The 21,153-nt window shown below is 50.8% G+C and overlaps 1 protein-coding gene and 1 non-coding gene across 4 annotated transcripts in view; both read right to left on the bottom strand.

Moving 5' to 3' along the window:
* usp33 (ubiquitin specific peptidase 33) overlaps nt 1-20,370 on the bottom strand; it is a 92,660-nt gene extending 72,290 nt beyond the window's left edge. For all 3 annotated transcript variants that reach the window (XM_072510406.1, XM_072510407.1, XM_072510408.1), the window contains exons 1-3: nt 20,306-20,370; nt 2,638-2,770; nt 797-916 (exon numbers count right to left, since the gene is read on the bottom strand). In XM_072510406.1, coding sequence (XP_072366507.1) covers nt 797-877 — 81 coding nt within the window. In that variant the 5' untranslated portion in view covers nt 878-916; nt 2,638-2,770; nt 20,306-20,370. The remainder of the gene's footprint in view (nt 1-796; nt 917-2,637; nt 2,771-20,305) is intronic.
* On the bottom strand, nt 2,301-2,373 carry trnav-cac (transfer RNA valine (anticodon CAC)). Its single transcript has one exon. It is a non-coding gene; the product is annotated as a tRNA-Val (tRNA).
* Nucleotides 20,371-21,153: the final 783 nt, after the last annotated feature.

Raw genomic sequence — 21,153 nt, 5'->3', positions numbered from 1 at the left:
CCTAGTCGTAACATTCCGGCGCCTGTTCGGGGAAACTGGTACGGGAATTGAACCGTGCTGCTGGCCTGCCTTGGTCTGCTTTAAAAGCCAGCGATTTAGCCCTGCGCTAAACAGCCCCTAGTTGGCACTTTTCCAATAAAAGTAGCAGAGTTCTCCCTAGTATTTATCCTTCATCCAATATCATGGTCTTTGCTGTGCACAAATTGGCTACAGCCTTTCCTACATTACAATAGTGACCACATTTCATTGGAGCAATATACTGCAATGTTCTGAAAGGTGCTTTCTTAGTTCGAATTATCCCACTTCAGCAGGAGTGTCTGGAAGAGAAATCAGTGAACCTTCACTCTACCAGGAATCTCATTCACCGCAGATTTATTTTGCGGACTACTATGCTTGTAGATTTTACTATCAATGAATCCATATGCTGCTTTGACATTTTTGCAATGTTATAAAGTCACCATTTGCATGCTGTCGCTGGCTCAGTGCAACTTTCCAATGGACAGCTGGGATGGTCCGCATTAATCCCAAGTGCTGATCAGTGAGTCACAGTGCGAGGAGGCCAGGTGTGGCGAGGAACAGACTCTCCTACAGTGGAACTGCGCATCGCCCTCCATACAACATAGTGGAAGAGGACTCGAGCAGATTTCTTGGCAGCCTTCGCAAGGGAAGTGCGAACCATCAGCAAAAGAAAAATACATTTGCTGGTGTTGGAGGGCAGGTGGGTGGGGGTTGGGACGACGGAGAAATTATTTGTTCCCGAAATCAGAAGACGACTTAAGCTAAAGGTGCGACTTACATGAGATTTCTCAATCAGTTCGTCTTTCGTTACTTCGCCCACTGATTCCAAGTGTATGCAGTCACCAGCGAGATGCGACATCTTCACAGCAACACCCTCCTGCAGGCTCCGGATTCAGTGCTACTTACACAACAGTGGAAACAACTGCAGTTAAATAGATAGTGCTATTTTGAGAAGGATACAGCTGCCTGTTAAAAGGCAGCAGTGATTTCAGCAAATCGCAATACCTTGAAGCCAAAATAATTGCATTCCACTCGATGCGAACCAGCTAGCAGCGAGGCCACCACCTCCTGCAGTTTCTTAAAAGATCAAAAAGAATTGCTTCACAAATGATCCAACACCATACAGGATACTGCACCAACTTTAAACCAATGAGTATTGTCAGTAGGCTTATTTTTTTAAAAAATATCACATTTAAGCCAATGCAGCTTTTGAGATTCTATAACATAAGCATCATCATGAAGCTGTTTTAAAAAAAATTTAGAGTGCCCAATTAGTTTTTTCCAATTAAGGGGCAATTTAGTGTGGTCAATCCATCTAACATTTGGGTTGTGGGGGTGAAACCCACGCAGACACGGGGAGAATGTGGACACTCCACACGGACAGTGACCCAGGGCCGGGATTCGAACCTGGGTCCTCAGTGCCGTAGTCCCAGTGCTAACCACTGCGCCACCGTGCTGCCCTCTGTTTTTCTTTTTAAGATGTTCTTACGTTGCTTCAGAAAAATGTCACAGCCTAGAATTTAGATTCACAGAACAAAGTTTGCATCAATGAAGCAGAAAGCGACCAATTCTAATACGCTTGTGCAAAGTACGCAAGGGAATTGGTGGCAGAGTGGTAATGTCACGGGACTAGTAATCCAGATGCCCAGTTTAATGCTCCGGGGACATGGGTTTGAATCCCACCAAGGCAGCTTGTGAATCTGGAAGATAAGGTTAATCTCTGTAACAGTGATCATGACGACTTTCATCGATTGACGTAAAATTAATTTGATTCACAAAAGTCCTTCAAGGAAGGACATCTGCCATCCGTATCCACAGAATTTACAGCGCAGAAGGAGGCCATTCGGCCCATCAAGTCCGCACCGGCCCTTGGAAAGAGCACCCCACCCAAGCCCCACGCCTCCATCCTATCCCTGTTATCCTCGTAACCCCACCTAACCATTTTTGGACACCAAGGGCAATTTAGCATAGCCAATCCACCTAACCTGCACATCTTTGGACTGTGGGAGGAAACCGGAGCACCCGGAGGAAACCCACGCACACACGGGGAGGATGTGCAGACTCCACACAGCCAGCGACCCAAGCCGGGAATCGAACCTGGGACCCTGGAGCTGTGAAGAAACCGTGCTAACGACTGTGCTACCGTGCTGCCCAAAGGTTTCAAACATCAATTCACATCAGTCCCATCAGTCATCTACTCTGAACAGTCAAACGGCTCCCAGCTTTTACTTGTGTTAGCAAATAACACGCAGCTGTGTGGCTCACTCCTCCTCTTCGTTTAATGTTTCTGCCTGGTTTCGAACCAGGGACCTTACGCATGTGAGGCGAACATGATAACCACTACACTACAGAGGCAGCTGGCTACCCGGTCTGGCTCTACCTATACGTGACTCCAGACCCACAGCAATGTGATCGACTCTTAACTGCACTCTGCAATTCAAGGACAACTAGGAACGAGCAAGAAATGCTGGCCTTGCCAGTGACACCCACATGCCATGAAAGATGAAAAACCTACGAGTAATCTCACATTGCTGTCAACCAGCAAAGGAACGGACAAAGACCTTCAAATCACCTTTTATTTAAATATAAAATGGGGATATAGAGGCCAGTGGAACTTACCAAGTCCTGAAACGATGAGCGCTCGGTCCCAGTGTGAGGAAACAAGTCGCAGTGCTGGATGATGTGGTTTATGGAGGGTAGAGACCAGCAAGGGAAGCGTTGGAGAAGTCCAGCCTTGAAATTGGATTGCTATCTGAAAAGCAATAACGTGCAAAGTTACGGGGAGTGTGATTAGGTAGAATGTGCTTTCAGAGAGCCAGTGTAGACTCGATGGCTGAATGACCTCCTTCTGCGCTGTAAAGATTCTGAGAAATCATTAAAGCACAGATTAGTCAGCAAACGATGGGAGTGCAGATGTGCTCGCCTGGTCTTTATGAAAGCTTGTGGACATCAACAACTGCACAAGGGGCTGGCATGATGGATGGAGGGCCTAAACTGCCTACTCCTCTTCCGATGAATATTTCTGAGCAACATGGGCACGAAGACTCCCGACTATGCACTGCAAAGTTTTTTTCACAGGAACGAGATCAATAAGCTAGTTAAAGAGGTTTTGACAAGGTAAAAAGCAGGCCGGGGGGGGGGGGGGGGGGGGGGGGGGGGGGGGGGGGGGGGGCAGGCTGAAGCTGTAGCAGTTTTTAAGTATATAAAGGTTGAAAAAGAAAATGGATAAAACACGAAATGTGGATAATTATTCCAGCAAGCTAGAATGTTTGTGATTTGATTAAAATGCCCCAAAATTGATTCTATATTCAACCAGAGAACAGAATTGCTGCCTAACCTTATTAGGCAAAGATATTAAGGATCAGCTATGATCTGACTGAATGGCCCAATAGGCTTTTGCGGTTGTATGGCCGAATCCTGCTCCTAAAAATATAGATATAGCTTAACAGCTGTCCTGGCAAAAGCTGTAGACTGAAAATACATTTAAAAGAATAAAGCTAAAGCGAAGGGAGACATTTGATGCAGTCGCAGTGTCAGATTGAATTAACTGGTCCCACTCCTGCCTCAGTCAGAAGGTTGGGGAGACCGGAGCACTAAATCACCAGAGCAGGAGATCCAGGCTGACATTCCAGTACAGTTCTGCATTGCCAGAAGCGAGCACCTTTGGCGTTAATCTTTGTGCCTGCGTGGGTGGAAAAGGGAAAGCAGTAACGGCAAGGCAATAGGCTCACGTTAAATCCAGTAGGATGCGATAAGATAGCTTTTCTTCCTCCAAACAGATCTTGTGAAGCTTGACTCTTCAGAACTGCCATGCTGCTATAACAGACTATCTTCACACCCACTTGTTCCTTTAAACTAGACTTTAAACTAGCAAGTTGGGGGGAAGGGAAGGGTAAAGCTATGGACAGTACAATGGTTAATGGAGAGCAAGGCAGCAGGTTACGCGACAGGTTATGTAGAGATATGGGTTCAAAGACAAGGAAAATTAGGAGAAAGGGTAAGAGGAAAAATAATTTGCAAAAGTTACTGATCAAGGTGTTAGGATTCATAACAAAGACATAAAAAACAGCATAAGTGTACTTTACCTGAATGCTCGTAGTATACGGAATAAGGTGAATGAGTTGATGGCGCAAATCATCATCAATGACTATGATTTAGTGGCCATTACTGAAACATGGTTAAAAGATGGTCACGACTGGGAGTTAAATATCCAAGGGTATCAAACTATACGAAAGGATAGAATGGACGGTAAGGGCGGTGGTGTAGCTTTGTTGTTTAAGGATGGCATCCGGGCAATAGTAAGGGATGATATTGGTGCTATGGAGGACAAGGTTGAATCAATTTGGGTGGAAATCAGGAATAATAAGGCGAAAAGGTCACTGATAGGAGTAGTCTATAGGCCACCAAATAGTAACAGGATGGTAGGGCAGGCAATAAGCAAAGAAATAACGGATGCATGTAGAAATGGTACAGCGGTTATCATGGGAGATTTTAATCTGCATGACGATTGGTTTAACCAGGTTGGTAAAGGCAGCCTTGAGGAGGAGTTTATAGAATGTGTCCGGGATAATTTCCTGGAACAGTATGTAATGGAACCTACAAGGGAACAAGCGGTCCTAGATCTGGTCCTGTGTAATGAGGCAGGATTGATTAATGATCTCATAGTTCGGCATCCTCTTGGAAGGAGCGCCCACAATATGGTGGAATTTAAAATACAGTTGGAGGATGACAAGGTAAAATCAAACACTAGTGTTTTGTGCTTAAACAAAGGCGATTACAATGGGATGAGAGAAGAACTAGCTAAGGTAGACTGGGAGCAAAGACTTCATGGTGAAGCAGTTGAGGAACAGTGGAGAACCTTCCAAGCGATCTTTCACAGTGTTCAGAAAAGGTTCATACCGACAAAAAAGAAAGACGGTAGAAAAGGAAAAATCGACCGTGGATATCTAAGGTGAGAGAGAGTATCAAATTGAAGGAAAAAACATAAAGTGGCAAAAATTAGTGGGAGACTAGAGGACTGGGAAGTCTTTAGGGGACAACAGAAAGCTACTAAAAAAGCTATAAAGAAGAGTAAGGTAAAACTATGAAAGTAAACTGGCTCAGAACATAAAAGCAGGTAGTAAAAGCTTCTACAAATATATAAGACAAAAAAGAGTGGCTCAGGTAAATATTGGTCCTTTGGAAGATGAGAAGGGAGATTTAATAATAGGAGACGGGGAAATGGCTGAGGAGCTGAACAGGTTTTTTGGGTCAGTCTTCACAGTGGAAGACACAAATAACATGCCAGTGACTGATGGAAATAAAGGTATGATAGGTGAGGACCTTGAGATGATTGTAATCACTAAGGAGGCAGTATTGGGCAAGCTAATGGGGCTAAAGGTAGACAAGTCTCCTGGCCCTGATGGGATGCATCCCAGAGTGTTAAAAGAGATGGCTAGGGAAATTGTAAACGCACTAGTGATAATTTATCAAAATTCACTAGGCTCTGGGGTGGTCCCAGAGGATTGGAAAGTAGCAAACGTGACACCACTGTTTAAAAAACGAGGTCGGCAGAAAGCAGGTAATTATTGGCCGGTAAGCTTAACTTCGGCTTTAGGGAAAATGCTGGAATCTATCATTAGGGAGGAAATAGCGGGGCACCTGGAGGGAAATTGCCCCATCGGGCAGATGCAGCATGGGTTCATAAAGGGTAGGTCGTGTCTGACTAATTTGGTAGAATTTTTTGAGGACGTTACCAGTGCAGTAGATAACGGGGAGCCAATGGATGTGGTATATCTGGATTTCCAGAAAGCTTTTGACAAGGTGCCACACAAAAGGTTGCTGCATAAACTAAAGATGCATGGCATTGAGGGTAAAGTGGTAGCATGGGTAGAGGATTGGCTAACTAACAGAAAGCAGAGAGTGGGGATAAATGGGTGTTTCTCTGGTTGGCAACCTGTAACTAGTGGGGTCCCTCAAGGATCAGTGTTGGGCCCGCAGTTGTTCACAATCTACATCGATGATTTGGAGTTGGGGACCAAGTGCAATGTGTCAAAGTTTGCAGACGACACTAAGATGAGTGGTAAAGCAAAAAGTGCAGAGGATACCGGAAGTCTGCAGAAGGATTTGGATAGGTTAGGTGAATGGGCTAGGGTCTGGCAGATGGAATTCAATGTTGCCAAGTGTGAGGCTATCCATTTTGGGAGGAATAACAGCAGAATGGATTATTATTTAAACGGTAAGATGTTAAAACATGCTGCTATGCAGAGGGACCTGGGTGTGCTGGTGCACGAGTCGCAAAAAGTTGGTGTGCAGGTGCAACAGGTGATTAAGAAGGCTAATCGAGTTTTGTCTTTCATTGCTAGAGGGATGGAGTTCAAGACTAGGGAGGTTATGCTGCAATTGTATAAGGTGTTGGTGATGCCACATCTGGAGTATTGTGTTCAGTTTTGGTCTCCTTACCCGAGAAAGGACATATCGGCACTGGAGGGAGTGCAGAGGAGATTCACTAGGTTGATCCCAGAGTTGAGGAGATTAGATTATGACGAGAGGTTGAGTAGACTGGGACTGTACTCATTGGAGTTTAGAAGGATGCGGGGGCGGATCTTATAGAAACATATAAAATTATGAAGGGGATAGGATAGATGCGGGCAGGTTGTTTTCACTGGTCGGGGAAAGCAAAACTAGGGGGCATAGCCTCAAAATAAGGGGAAGTAGATTTAGGACCGAGTTTAGGAGTAACGTCTTCACCCAAAGGGTTGTGAATCTCTGGAATTCCTTGCCCAGTGAAGCAGTTGAGGCTCCTTCTTTAAACATTTTTAAGAAAAAGATAGATACCTTTCTAAAGAATAAAGGGATTCAGGGATATGGTGTAAGGACCGGAGAGTGGAGCTGAGTCCACAAAGATCAGCCATGATCTCATTAAATGGCGGAGCAGGCTCGAGGGGCCAGATGGCCTACTCCTGTTCCTCGTTCTTATGTTCCCATACACTCATAGGATGCAAAACTAAACCACAGGGTTACAAAGCCAAATCTAGCATGGCAGCACAGTGGTTAGCACTGTGGCTTCACAGCACCAGGGTCCCATGTTCGATTCCCTACTGGGTCACTGTCTGTGCGGAGTCTGCACGTTCTCCCCATGTCTGCGTGGGTTTCCTCCGGGTGCTCCGGTTTCCTCCCACAGTCCAAAGACGTGCAGGTTAGGTGGAGTGACCACACTAAATTGCCCTTAGTGTCCAAAAAGCTTAGGAGTTATTGGGTTACGGGGATAGGGTGGAAGGGAGGGCTTAAGTGGGTTGGTACAGACTCAAAGGGCCGAATGGCCTCCTTCTGCACTATATGTTCTATGTCTATGTCTAAATTTGCATTCTCAAATGGCAGAAGTTCTCCCAGTGTGCTGACTAACATTTAACCTTCACTCAACATCACTAAAAACAGTTCAGCTCCCGCTTCTCAGCCTTTTGGCTCAGATCAAGCCCAGGACAAGGTGCAATGCCTTTTCTTGTCAGGATGGATCTTGTAGGTCTCTCTTGTGGTGACCATGCATTGGCTTCAATTTGAATTGGGGTTTTTTTGAGCAAGCGTTAAGAGTTTGCCCTGGATTGCCCTTGGATTAAGAGTTTGCCCTGTCCACTCTGCGCATCGGCTTTCCAAGGATGGGGTAAAACACAACAGATTAGCTAGTCGACTACTGCATTTGGTGTTTGTGGAACCATGTGTGCAGATTAGCTGCCTGACCTGACTGCGCACAAAACAGCACCTACACTTCATCAACATCAACATATTTACATGGCCTATTAATATAAAAAAACATCTCAAGCTGCTTCACTGGAGTGCGAAGAAAGATTGGACATTGAGCCTCATTACGGCAGGTGGCCAATTTTTAAGAGGTAGGTTTTAAAGAGCATTTTAAAGGTGGAAAGGGGAGTAGATAATCTTTTATTGTCACAAGTATGAAGTTACTGTGAAAAGCCCCTGGTCGCCACATTCCAGCGCCTGTTCGGGGAGGCTGGTACGGGAATTGAACCCGCGCTGCTGGCTTTGTTCCTCATTACAAACCAGCTGTCTAGCCCACTGAGCTAAACAGGTACTGAGGGGAATCTAGAGCGAAGGGCTTTGGCAGCAGAAGGCACAGTTGGGGATACTCAAGCATACAGATGTAGAGGAGCACAGAGGGGCTGGAAGAGATGACAGAGATAACCAGGGCAAGGCCATGAAGGGGTGTGGGGTTTGAAAGCAAGAATCTGAATTTATTTTTATGAAGGTTCTCACAGAATATCAGTAACAAAATGAAAAAGGAAACCAACAGGGTTAAGTACAAAACACAGTCCAAAAAAGCAACCCTCCATACCCCCCTCCCCCCTGTACATGAATAATAAATTAACACCCTGACTTAACACAAAGCAAACCTAGCAAATATATACATCCTCTCAGGCCCCCCAGTGTAAAAAAACAAAAATAAAGTGTGTGTCCCCCCCCCCTCAAGGCGAATTTCACCCTCTCCAACTTAATAAACCCCACCATATTTTTGATCCAGGATTCCGCGCTTGGGGGCCTCGCATCCTTCCGCTGAAGAAGAATCCTCCGCCGGGCTACCAGGGACACAAAGGCCAGAATACCGGCCTCTTTCGCCTCCTGCACTCCCGGCTCCTCTGCCACCCCAAATATTGCGAGCCCCCAGCTCGGCTTGACCCTGGAACCTACCACCCTCGACACCGTCCTCACTACACCCCTCCAAAATTCCTCCAGCGCTGGGCATGCCCAGAACATATGGGTGTGATTCGCTGGGCTCCCCAAGCACCTAACACACCTGTCCTCGCCCCCAAAGAACCGGCTCATCCTTGACCCGGTCATGTGTGCCCTGTGCAGCACCTTAAACTGTATGAGGCTGAGCCACGCGCACGAAAAGGAAGAGTTCACCCCCCCCCCACCCCCCTAGGGCATCTGCCCACGTCCCTTCCTCGATCTCCTCTCCCAACTCCTCCTCCCACTTACCTTTCACCGACCTCCACCACCGAGGCCTACTCCTCCTCCTGCATCACCTGGTAAGTTTCCGAGATTTTCCCCACTCCCACCCACCCCCCCAGACTGCACCCTGTCCTGTACTGTGCGTGGCAGCAGCCGCGGGAATTCCACCACCTGCCGCCTGGCAAACGCCCTTACTGTAAGTACCTGGTGTGCCCCAGGGAGAGCCTATACTTCTCCTCCAGCTCACCCAGGCTCGCGAACTTCCCATCCACAAACAGGTCTCCCAACCTTCGTATCCCTGCCTTGTGCCACCCCGAAAACCCTCCATCTGTTCTCCCTGGGACGAACTGGTGGTTCCCCCGTATTGGGGTCCTCACCGAGGCCCCAACTTCCCCCGTGCCGCCTCCACTGCAATACCGGGCTCGTGGTATACCTCCTTGGAGGGAGCGGCAGCGGTGCCGTTGCCAGCGCCCCCAGACTCGTACCCACACAAGACGCTGTCTCCAGCCTCTTCCATGCAGCCCCCGCCCCCTCCATCACCCGCTTGCGCACCATCATCACATTGGTGGTCCAGTAGTACCCACAGAGGTTGGGCAGCGCCCCACCCCCCCACTCCACTCCAGGAAACATCCTTCTCACCCTCGGAGTCCCTCGCGCCCACACAAACCCCATTATGCTCCTGTTGACCCGCCTAAAGAAGGCCTTCAGGATAAACATGGGGAGGCACTGGAACAAGAACAAAAACCTTGGCAGCACCGTCATTTTGACTGACTGCACCCTACCCTCCAAGGACAGCGGCAACGCGTCCCACCTCTTGAACTCCTCCTCCATTTGTTCCACCAGCCTTGTGAAATTAAGCCTATGCAGGGCCCCCCAGCTCCTGGCCACCTGGACCCCCAAATACCTGAAGCTCCTCTCCGCCCTTTTTAGTGGAGCTCGCCAACTTTTAGTGTACTTTTAGTGGAGCTCGCCAATCCCCCTCTCCTGGTCCCCTGGGTGAACCACGAACAGCTTGCTCTTCCCCATGTTAAGCTTGCGCCCCGAGAAATCCCCGAATTCCCTGAGGATCCTCATTACCCCCGGCATTCCCCACCACCGGGTCCGCCACATATAGCAGCAAGTCGTCCGCATAGAGCGACACCCTATGCTCCTCCCCACCCCGCACCAACCCCCTCCAGTTTCTCGACTCCCTCAGTGCCATAGCCAGGGGTTCAATCGCCAGTGCGAAGAGCAGGGGGGACAGAGCTCGTCCCTCGGTGCAACCAAAAGTACTCAGTCCTCCTCCTGTTCGTGGCATCACTCGCCATCGGGACCTCATACAACCTAACCCACCTGACAAACCCCTCCCCAAACCTCTTCAGCACCTCCCACAGGTAACCCCACTCTACCCGATCGAAGGCTTTCTCAGCGCCCATCACCACCACTATCTCCGCCTCCCTCGCCAGCATTATAATAACGTTCAGGAGCCTCCGCGCATTCGCGTTCAACTGCCTCCCCTTCACCAACCCAGTCTGGTCTTCGTGGATGACCTGTGGCACACAATCCTCAAGGCTAAGACCTTCGCCAGCACCTTGGCATCTATGTTTAGCAACAAAATGCAGAGTGCAGAGGATACTGGAAGTCTGCAGAGGGATTTGGACAGGCTAAGTGAATGGGCTAGGGTCTGGCAGATGGAATACAATGTTGACAAATGTGAGGTTATCCATTTTGGTAAGAATAACGACAAAAGTGATTATTATTTAAATGATAAAAAATTAAAACATGCTGCTGTGCAGAGAGATCTGGGTGTGCTAGTGCATGAGTCGCAGAAAGTTGGTTTTCAGGTGCAACAGGTGATTAAGAAGGCAAATGGAATTTTGTCCTTCATTGCTAGAGGGATGGAGTTTAAGACTAGGGAGGTTATGCTGCAATTGTATAAGGTGTTAGTGAGGCCACACCTGGAGTATTGTGTTCAGTTTTGGTCTCCTTACTTGAGAAAGGACGTACTGGCACTGGAGGGTGTGCAGAGGAGATTCACTAGGTTAATCCCAGAGCTGAAGGGGTTGGATTACGAGGAGAGGTTGAGTAGACTGGGACTGTACGCGTTGGAATTTAGAAGGATGAGGGGGGGTCTTATAGAAACATATAAGATTATGAAGGGAATAGATAGGATAGATGCGGGCAGGTTGTTTCCACTGGCGGGTGAAAGCAGAACTAGGGGGCATAGCCTCAAAATAAGGGGAAGTAGATTTAGGACTGAGTTTAGGAGGAACTTCTTCACCCAAAGGGTTGTGAATCTATGGAATTCCTTGCCCAGTGAAGCAGTAGAGGCTCCTTCATCAAATGTTTTTAAGATAAAGATAGATAGTTTTTTGAAGAATAAAGGGATTAAGGGTTATGGTGTTCGGGCCGGAAAGTGGAGCTGAGTCCACAAAAGATCAGCCATGATCTCATTGAATGGCGGAGCAGGCTCGAGGGGCCAGATGGCCTACTCCTGCTCCTAGTTCTTATGTTCTTATAAAATCGGCCTGTAAGACCCACACTGCAGGGGATCCTTGTCCCGCTTCAGGATCAAAGAGATCAGTGCCCGGGACATCGTCGGGGGCAAAGCCCCCCCCTCTCCCTTGCCTCATTGAAGGTCCTAACTAGCAACGGGCCCATATATTTTTTATAGAATTCGACAGGTAAACCGTCCGGCCCCAGTGCCTTCCCCGCCTGCATGCTCCCTATCCCTTTGGTCAGCTCCTCCAGCCCAATCGGGGACCCCAATCCCGCCACCAGTCCCTCCCCCACCTTCGGAAACCTTAATTGGTCCAGAAAGCGGACCATCCCTCCCTCCTCGGACCGATACAATTCCTCATAAAAGTCCCTGAAGACCCCATTGATGCCAACCCCACTCCGCACCACACTCCCTCCCCTGCCGTTAACTCCCCCGATCTCCCTAGCTGGGTCCCGCTTCTGAAGCTGATGCGCCAGCATCCCTTTTCCCCATAAATCGCCCCCTGGGCCTTCCTCCACTGCGCCTCCGCCTTCCTAGTGGTCACCAGGTCGAATTCGGCCTGGAGGCTGCGCCTCGCCCTCAACAGTCCTCCCTCAGGCACCTCCGCATACCTCCTGTCTCCCTCTCCCTCTGCTCCCTCCTCTCCTTGTGGGCCCTAATGGAGATCAGCTCTCCCCTAACCACCGCCTAAAGCGCCTCCCATACCATCCCCACTCGGATCTCCCAGTTATCGTTGGCCTCCAGGTACCTCTCTATGCTTCCTCGGACCCGCTCACTCACCTCCTCGTCCGCCAACAGCCCCACCTCCAAGCGCCACAACAGGCGCTGGTCCCTCTCCGCCCCCAGCTTGAAGTCCACCCAATGCGGGGCGTGATCCGAAATGGCTATCGCCGAGTACTCGGTATCCTCTACTCTCGCTATCAGCGCCCTGCTCAAAATAAAAAAGTCGATCCAGGAATAAGCCTTATGGACATGTGAGAAGAATGAAAATTCCCTAGCCCCCGGCCTTGCAAATCTCCAAGGGTCCATCTGGTCCATAAACCCCCTCAGCACCTTAGCTGCCGCCGGCTTCCTACCCGTCCTAGACCTGGAGCGATCCAGTGCCGGATCCAACACCATGTTAAAGTCTCCCCCCATTATCAGGCCCCCCACTTTCAAGTCTGGGATCCGACCCAACATGAGCCGCATAAAACCCGCATCGTCCCAGTTCGGGGCATACACATTGACCAGTACCACCCTCTCTCCCTGCAGCTTACCATTTACCATTACGTACCTACCGCCATTGTCTGCCACAATGCTCGACGCCTCGAACGACACCTTCTTTCCCACCAAGATCGCCACCCCTCGATTTTGGGCATCCAGCCCCGAATGAAACACCTGGCCTACCCACCCTTTCCTCAATCTTACCTGGTCTGCCACCTTCAGGTGTGTCTCCTGGAGCATGACCACATCCGCCTTCAGCCCCTTCAGGTGCGCGAACACGCAGGCCCGCTTAACCGGCCCATTCAGTCCCCTTACATTCCAGGTTATCAGCCGGATCAGGGGGCTACCCGCCCCCTCCCCGCCGACTAGCCATAACCCCTCCTCGGCCAGCCACGCGCCCGCACCCCACAGCGGCAGACCCCCATCTTGACACCCCACACCCCAACCAAAACAGTGCCCAACCCGCCCTAACCACCCTCACCGAACCAAAAAGAAAAAAAAACAAGAGCAAAGGACTCCCCCTCAAAAAGTAACACATCAACCGCAATCCCCAAACGTCCATCCTGACCCTCAATCTGTGTCCAACTTCTCGGCCTGAACAAAGGTCCACGCCTCCTCCGGAGACTCAAAATAATGGTGCCGGTCCTTGTAGGTGACCCACAGTCGCGCCGGCTGCAACATGCCAAACTTCACCCCCTTCCTGTGCAGCACCGCCTTCGCTCGATTGTACCCGGCCCTCCTCTTCGCCACCTCCGCACTCCAGTCCTGGTATATTCTCCCACCTGCTGCTCCTCTCCTTCTTGGCCCACCTGAGCCAGTCTGCTCATCCACACTACCAAGAATCTTACCATTAGCCCAGTACTGTCTTCCTGTTATTCCTTCCAAAATGAATCACCTCACACTTTTCTGCATTAAACTCCATTTGCCACCTCTCAGCCCAGCCCTGCAGCTTATCTACGTCCCTCTGTAACTTGTAACATCCTTCCGCACTGTCCATACTCCACCGACTTTAGTGTCATCTGCAAATTTACTCACCCATCCTTCTACACCCTCATTTACAAAAATGTCCAGGTCATTTAAAAAATGACAAACAGCAGTGGCCCCAACACTAGTGGTACACCACTAGGAACTGGACTCCAGTCTGAACATTTCCCATCAACCACCACCCTTTGTCTTCTTCCAGCTAGCCAATTTCTGATCCAAACTGCTAAATCACCCTGAAAAGCATGCCTCCGTATTTTCTGCAAAGCCTACCGTGGGGAACCTTATCAAACGCTTTACTGAAATCCATATACACATCAACTGCTTTACCCTCATCCACCTGTTTGGTCACCTTCTCAAAGAGGTCAGGGACTGGTAACTCACCTCCTGATCCCTCCAAAGCCTGCCCACCATCCACAAGTCAGGAATGTTTCGGGGGCAGCCCGGTAGCACAAGTGGCTAGCACTGTGGCTTCACAGCGTCAGGGTCCCAGATTCGATTCCCTGCTGGGTCACTGTCTGTACGTTCTCCCTGTGTCAGCGTGGGATTCCTCCGGGTGCTCCGGTTTCCTCCCACAGTCCAACGATGTGCAGGTTAGGTGGATTGGGCATGATAAATTGCCCTTAGTGACCAAAAAAGGTTAGGAGGGATTATTGGGTCACGGGGATAGGGTGGAAGTGAGGGCTTAAATGGGTCGGTGCAGACTCAATGTGCCGAATGGCCTCCTTCTGCACTGTATGTTCTATGTATCTATGTAGTGTGATGGAATACTCTCCACTTGCCAGGATGAGTACAGCTCCATAATACTCAATAACCTCAACATCAGCCAGGACAAAGCAGCCCATTTGATTGCCTTAAAACATTCACTGTCTCCACCACCGCAGCAGCCGTGTACCATCTACAAGATGCACTGCAGCAACTCTCCAAGGTTCGTTCGGCACTGCCTTCCAAACGCATGACCGCTACCACCTGTAAGTTTCTTCCAAGCCACACACCATCCTGATTTGGAAATATATTGCTGTTCCTTCACTGCTGCCGAGTCAAATTCTTGTAATTCCCTCCCTAACACCACATGAACTGCAGCGGTTCAAGAAGGGAGTTCACCGCCACTTTCTCAAGAGCAATTAGGGATGGGCAATAAATGCTGGTCTGGCCAGCGACACCCACATCTCGTGAACGAATCTGCAAATTGGTCAGCAAAAGCTTGGCTATATTATGGATCCTTCAATACAAATCATATTCTATCCTCAGGAACTCACAGTGGCACCTGTTCTTGCAACCCTGCCTCCTTGCTTGGAACATTATCATAGAATCGTTGAATCGCAGAAGGAAGCCTTTTGGCCCATCGAGTCTGCACCGGCCCTCGGACAGAGCAGCCCACTTAAGCCCACGACTCCACCCTATCCCCAGAAGCCAGTAACTCCACCTAACCATTTGGACGCTAAGGGGGAATTTAGCATGACCAATCCACCTAATCTGCAAATCTTTGGACTGTGGGAGGAAACCAGAGCACCCGGAGGAAACCCACGCAGACACGGGGAGAACGTGCAGACTCCACACAGACAGTCACCCGAAGCCGTAATTGAACCCTGGTCCCTGGAGCTGTGAGGCAGCAGTGCTAACCACTGTGCCACCCCTAATGTTCGACGATTGTGCAGGAAAGAGCATTCACACTTCCAAAACATTAAAAACTCCAAAATAGGTTCACAGAAGAACCCAGGAAATAAAATTACTCTCAGAAAATGGGACGGCACAGTGGTTAGCACTGCTGCTTCATAGTACCAGGTATCCGGGTTCAATTTCGATCTAGGGTGACTCCGGCTTGGGTTTGCTCCGGCTTCCTCTCTCAGTCCAAATATGTGCAGATTAGGTGGACTGGCCATGCTAAATTGCCCCTTAGTGTCCAATGAATGGTCGGGTAGGGTTACAGGAATATGCGGGGAATTGGGCCTTGGCAGGGTGATCTTTCAAAGGGTCAGCGTAGACTCGATGGGACAAATGGCCTCCTTCTGCACTGGAGGGATTCTTTGATTCTATGAACACAATATCTGACTTGTACTTGTATAGTGCCTTCAACAAGGGATGGGGGGGGGGAAGAGAGAGAAAGAGAGAGAGAGAGAGACGACAACGACATTCCAAGGCCCTTCAGAGGGACATTACACAACAAAAATAGACATGGAATCAGAGGGGGACCAGGACAGTTGGTTAAAAGCTTGGTTAGAAGATAAGTTTTTCAAAGGTGCTTAAGAGGAGAGGTGGAGCATTGTGTGAGGGAATTCCAGAACTTAAGGCCTAAACGGTTGAAGGCACGGCGCCAATGGTGCAGTAAATGGGAGAGGAGGCTGCGCAAAGGGCAGGAGGAATGCGGAGTCCCGAGAGGATTGTAAAGAGACGAGGATGCACAATGGACTGACAGGTACAAATGGGGAGTGGTAGCTGCTGATCAGAGGGATCTCCCACTGCAGCTAAAGTCCAATAGTGAACTATGCTGCTATCATACTGGACTGGTTTAGCTCAGGGTAAGACAGCTGGTTTGTAATGCAGAACAGCGCGGGTTAAATTCCCGTACCAGCTTACCCAAACAGGCGGCGGAATGTGGCGACTAGGGGTTTTTCACAGTAACTTCATACTTGTGACAATAAAAGATTATTATGGCATGATGCAGTTTTGGAGCCACTTAACACTGATGCTAATATTGCAATGTAATTCCATCCTTTGTTTGCAAAATTGAGCTGAAAAAATAAAATCTCTTACGCCAGTTCCCATTGCTTCACCCAGCGGTAATTTAATATGTTCTCAGAGTTGAGGCTCCTCCCCTCCCAGGCAGAATCATTATTTCAGGGGCAGATCGTGATTATAGTTGAAGAGGATAAACAATAAACCAATACCCCATACCAATTATTAATATTGTAATTGCTGAATAGGGTGCACAACATACGCAGGCCCCGATAAATCTACAGTAGTGGCATTCCAAATGTTAAACCACTGTGTAATCACACAAGGAAATGAACAGTAGCTTCCTCAGGGCAGATTAGGTGACGCACTTGTGTGCTACTGAGCTAGGCACACATTCGCTGCCTGATCTCTGCTGAGTATAAATGCCATATCACCAAATTCCCCACTGGGTCCACGATTTCCAATCGGCCTTGCTGGCGAGCAACCCCTTAGAATCAGCTGATGACCCGCCACTACTCACTGCCCTGGTTGAGGGGGTGAAATTGCATAAGTCTGCTGCCACCCCTGGACCTGCACCCCAGAATGAGTCAGCACCTTCACTAGAAATGAGAGGTGGGAAGGGATGGGATGGGGAGTGGAACTAGCAAAGACAACAAAGTGCTGACTTCTCTGATAATCAGCAGTTCAAGAATAACATTTCCACTGATCCACGCTCCATTGAAATTTTGCTCCTTGTTCCTCTTAAGCCGCCAATAATCTCTTCTGCACATTCCAGTCCCCTCCTGCTTTCATTCTCACTCCCTGAAATGTGTCATCTAATAGGAATTTAGCCTGCCATTTCTTAATCATTCCTCCAACCCTGACACTTGCAAAGCTCGAGCTTGTCACTAAGTCACCATTGAAACGCAGGACCTCCACCATCTAGAATAAGGGCAGCAGGCATAAGGGAAAACCACCGGATCACATGCGGTACACAGCACAGGCCATGTGGCGTTTATGCCCCACTTGAGCCTCGTCCCTTCTTTCTTCATCTGAATCTCATGTAACCCTTCCCCCTCAAATCCTTGTCTCGCTTCCCCTTAAATGCATCTATATTATTCACTTCAACTACTCCGTTTTGTAGCAATTTCCTATTCATCCAAGTCACAACCGTCCCTTCCTGAACACACACTGCCGCTTAGGCAAAATTCTGGAACTCTGGAATTGTAGGAGGGTCTTGACCACATGGACTGCAGCAGTTCAAGGCCCTTCAAGCAGTTCAAGGCCCGCCAAGCAGTTCAAGGCCCGCCATTACCTTCTCAAGGGCGACTAGAGAGAGGACAATAACTGTTTCCCTGGTCAGGGTGTCCAATACCCCTAGAATGAACAAATAATTAATCCCGCCTAATCGATCAAGCCTACTCTTAACCTTGGTGACTTCCAAGTGCCGCTATGTTGAAAGGAAAAAGGAAATTGTAAACTGACTGAAGACTAGGGCTCAAAGATACATTGGCCGAAGTTCCTTGCATTGGCAGAATCATTCCTCTTTACAACCCTTGACTGAATTTAAAACTACACAAAGTATTTATCAGCCGGGAGAGTCTGATATGGGTGTCAGAAATGTTAAACCCCATATTGATGGTGCTTGCATGATCAGCAAAAATGGCAGTTTATTTTGGTTTCAGATGGAATTATTTACAGTCCTACCAACAGATCGTCTATGGTATATTGCACCTGTAAACCGACAGAAACAGAAATAGTGCAGAAACATTTTAGATATGGACTTGGGAATGCGTGTTAAGAATAACTGTGAGGCTATTAGCATATACTGTTATCATGGGGCTAAATTGGACAAACTTCCAAAGGCTCCACACATGCAGTTAAATGTAGAAATTCAGAAGTTGCTGGTCGATTTGCCCTGCCTCGCCACAAGCTTTCATGCACCCGCACTCCGCGGGTTGAACCTACTCACCATTAAACACACCAGAAAAAGTTAGGGCTGGTGCATTCAAATGTCAGCAAACATTTAATGGCACAAGGCTTAGTTACTGCCAAGCAGTCTATCTTGCACTGAAAATTTAACCCGGCATCGCTTCTTTCAGAATTCAATGATCATTGGACAAATGATCTCAAGACCTCACATTTCTCCTCACCCCCTAACACTCAAAAGGCTGGAATGCACTGGGTGGATGCAGGGCCCAGCAAGGGTTCCAAGGGAGGCACAGTGGTTAGCACTGCTGTCTTACAGGATCAGGGACCTGGGTTCGAATTATAACTCGGGTGACGGTGTGTGTGGACTTTGCACGTTCTCCCAGTGTCTGCGTGGGTTTCCTCCGGGCTCCGGTTTCCTCCCACAGTCCAAAAATGTGCAGGTTACGTAGATTGGCTATCCTGAATTGCCCCTTAGTGTTTGGGATGTGCGGGTTAGGTGGGGTTGCAGGGATAGGGTGGGAGCCTGGGTAGGGTGCTCTTTCAGAGGGTCTGTGCAGACTCGATGAGTTGAATGGCCTCCTTCTGCACAGTAGGTATTCTATGATTCTATGAATTGAATCATTATTTGAAAAGGAAACCATTTACAGAGCCACAGGGAAATGAGTGGCAGGGGAGATGGCACAGGGTGGCAGGGAGATGGCACAGGGTGGCGGGGGAGATGGCACAGGGTGGCGGGGGAGATGGCACAGGGTGGCGGGGAGATGGCACAGGGTGGCGGGGGAGATGGCACAGGGTGGCGGGGGAGATGGCACAGGGTGGCGGGGGAGATGGCACAGGGTGGCGGGGGAGATGGCACAGGGTGGCGGGGAGATGGCACAGGGTGGCGGGGAGATGGCACAGGGTGGCGGGGAGATGGCACAGGGTGGCGGGGAGATGGCACAGGGTGGCGGGGAGATGGCACAGGGTGGCGGGGGAGATGGCACAGGGCGGCGGGGGAGATGGCACAGGGCGGCGGGGAGATGGCACAGGGCGGCGGGGAGATGGCACAGGGCAGCAGGGGAGATGGCACAGGGCGGCGGGGAGATGGCACAGGGTGGCGGGGAGATGGCACAGGGTGGGGGGGGAGATGGCACAGGGTGGGGGGGAGATGGCACAGGGTGGGGGGGAGATGGCACAGGGTGGGGGGGAGATGGCACAGGGTGGGGGGGAGATGGCACAGGGTGGGGGGGAGATGGCACAGGGTGGGGGGGAGATGGCACAGGGCGGGGGGAGATGGCACAGGGTGGGGGGGAGATGGCACAGGGTGGGGGGGAGATGGCACAGGGTGGGGAGATAGCACAGGGTGGGGAGATGACACAGGGTGGGGAGATGGCACGGGGGAGATGGCACGGGGGGAGATGGCACGGGGGGAGATGGCACGGGGGAGATGGCACAGGGGGAGATGGCACAGGGGGAGATGGCACGGGGGGAGATGGCACGGGGGGAGATGGCACGGGGGGAGATGGCACGGGGGGAGATGGCACGGGGGGAGATGGCACGGGGGGAGATGGCACGGGGGAGATGGCACGGGGGGTGATGGCACAGGGGGAGATGGCACAGGGGGAGATGGCACAGGGGAGATGGCACAGGGGAGATGGCACGGGGGGAGATGGCACGGGGGGAGATGGCACGGGGGGAGATGGCACGGGGGGGAGAGACTATGGCAATGGTGGTCCTGCAGAGGACCAGCACAGGGGCGATGGGCTGAACGGCCTCCCGTGCTGAATGATTCTATTCCATGTCCCCGACGGATCCACACGAAGCTGCCGGGTGAAGGTGATCAGTGTCTGTCCATGGGCAGGGTCAGCACTGACTGCATTTCCCGGCTCTGGGGGTGGCCTGGGACGGGGAGGGGGTGCGGACTCGAGCTCCCGGCTCCAAATGGGCCGAGTCCGGCTTCTGTCAGCACCGGGCCGAGGGCCGCCGCCTCTCCCCCGGAACCTTCTCACTCCCACACAGGCCGCACCCCTCACGCCACCCGAGGCGACACTGAAGGAGTGGGCCTGAAAACTGGGGGTCGGACTGCAGCCCCGCTCGCAGGTTTACACTCACCCACTCCTCGACCTCCCTCAGATGGGCGCCTGCCACTGACTCAGCCCGGTGCCGGCGCCGCCCCCGCCCTGTCAATCACCAAGCCCCGCCTCTACCTGTCAATCACCGAGCCCGCCCCACCGCCCCTTGCCTTGCCTGTCAATCACCGAGCCCCGCCCGCCCGGGATCGCTCCGTCCCGGCCTGTCAATTACCAAGCCTCGCCCCACCCACTGCCTGTCAATCACCGAGCACCGCCCTCCCCGGGCCGCTCCGTTCCGGCCTGTCAATCACAGTGCCCCGCCCCATGCCTGTCAACCACAGAGCCCCGCCCCGGCATGCCAATCACCGAGTCCGGCACCGCCTCCGGCCTGTCAATCACCGAGCCCCGCCCCGCCCCTTGCCTGTCAATCCCAGACTCCGCCCCGCCCACGGCCTGTCAATCAACGAGCCCCGCCAACCCTGGACCGGAACGTCCTGGCCTGTCAATCGCCCAGCCCCGTCCCATGCACAGAGCCCCGCCCTGGCCTGCCCATCACCGAGCCCGGCACCGCCCCCGGCCTGTCAATCACCGAGCGTCGCCCCGCCCAGTCTTGAGTTCCTCCATCTGTTCGAAGTCTATCCCATGAACCCAATGGTAGTGCCACACAACACGATGGACGGCATCCTCAATGTGAAGACGAGACTTTGTCTCCACAAGGACTGTGCGGCGGTCACTTCCACCAATCCTGTCATGGACAGATGCAAGCCAACGGTGGTATTAAAAAAAGTTCCCCGGTCTTCGGTCCAGGTCTTCTTCCAAAAGTTTCTCGTCCTTGGAAACCTCTTCCAAAACCGCATCTGCCACCTGATTAAGCCACGGCAGCACCTC

Source organism: Scyliorhinus torazame, chromosome 7 (assembly GCF_047496885.1).
Source record: "Scyliorhinus torazame isolate Kashiwa2021f chromosome 7, sScyTor2.1, whole genome shotgun sequence".
Classification (NCBI taxonomy): domain Eukaryota; kingdom Metazoa; phylum Chordata; class Chondrichthyes; order Carcharhiniformes; family Scyliorhinidae; genus Scyliorhinus; species Scyliorhinus torazame.
This window is presented reverse-complemented; position numbering and strand designations above follow the sequence as displayed.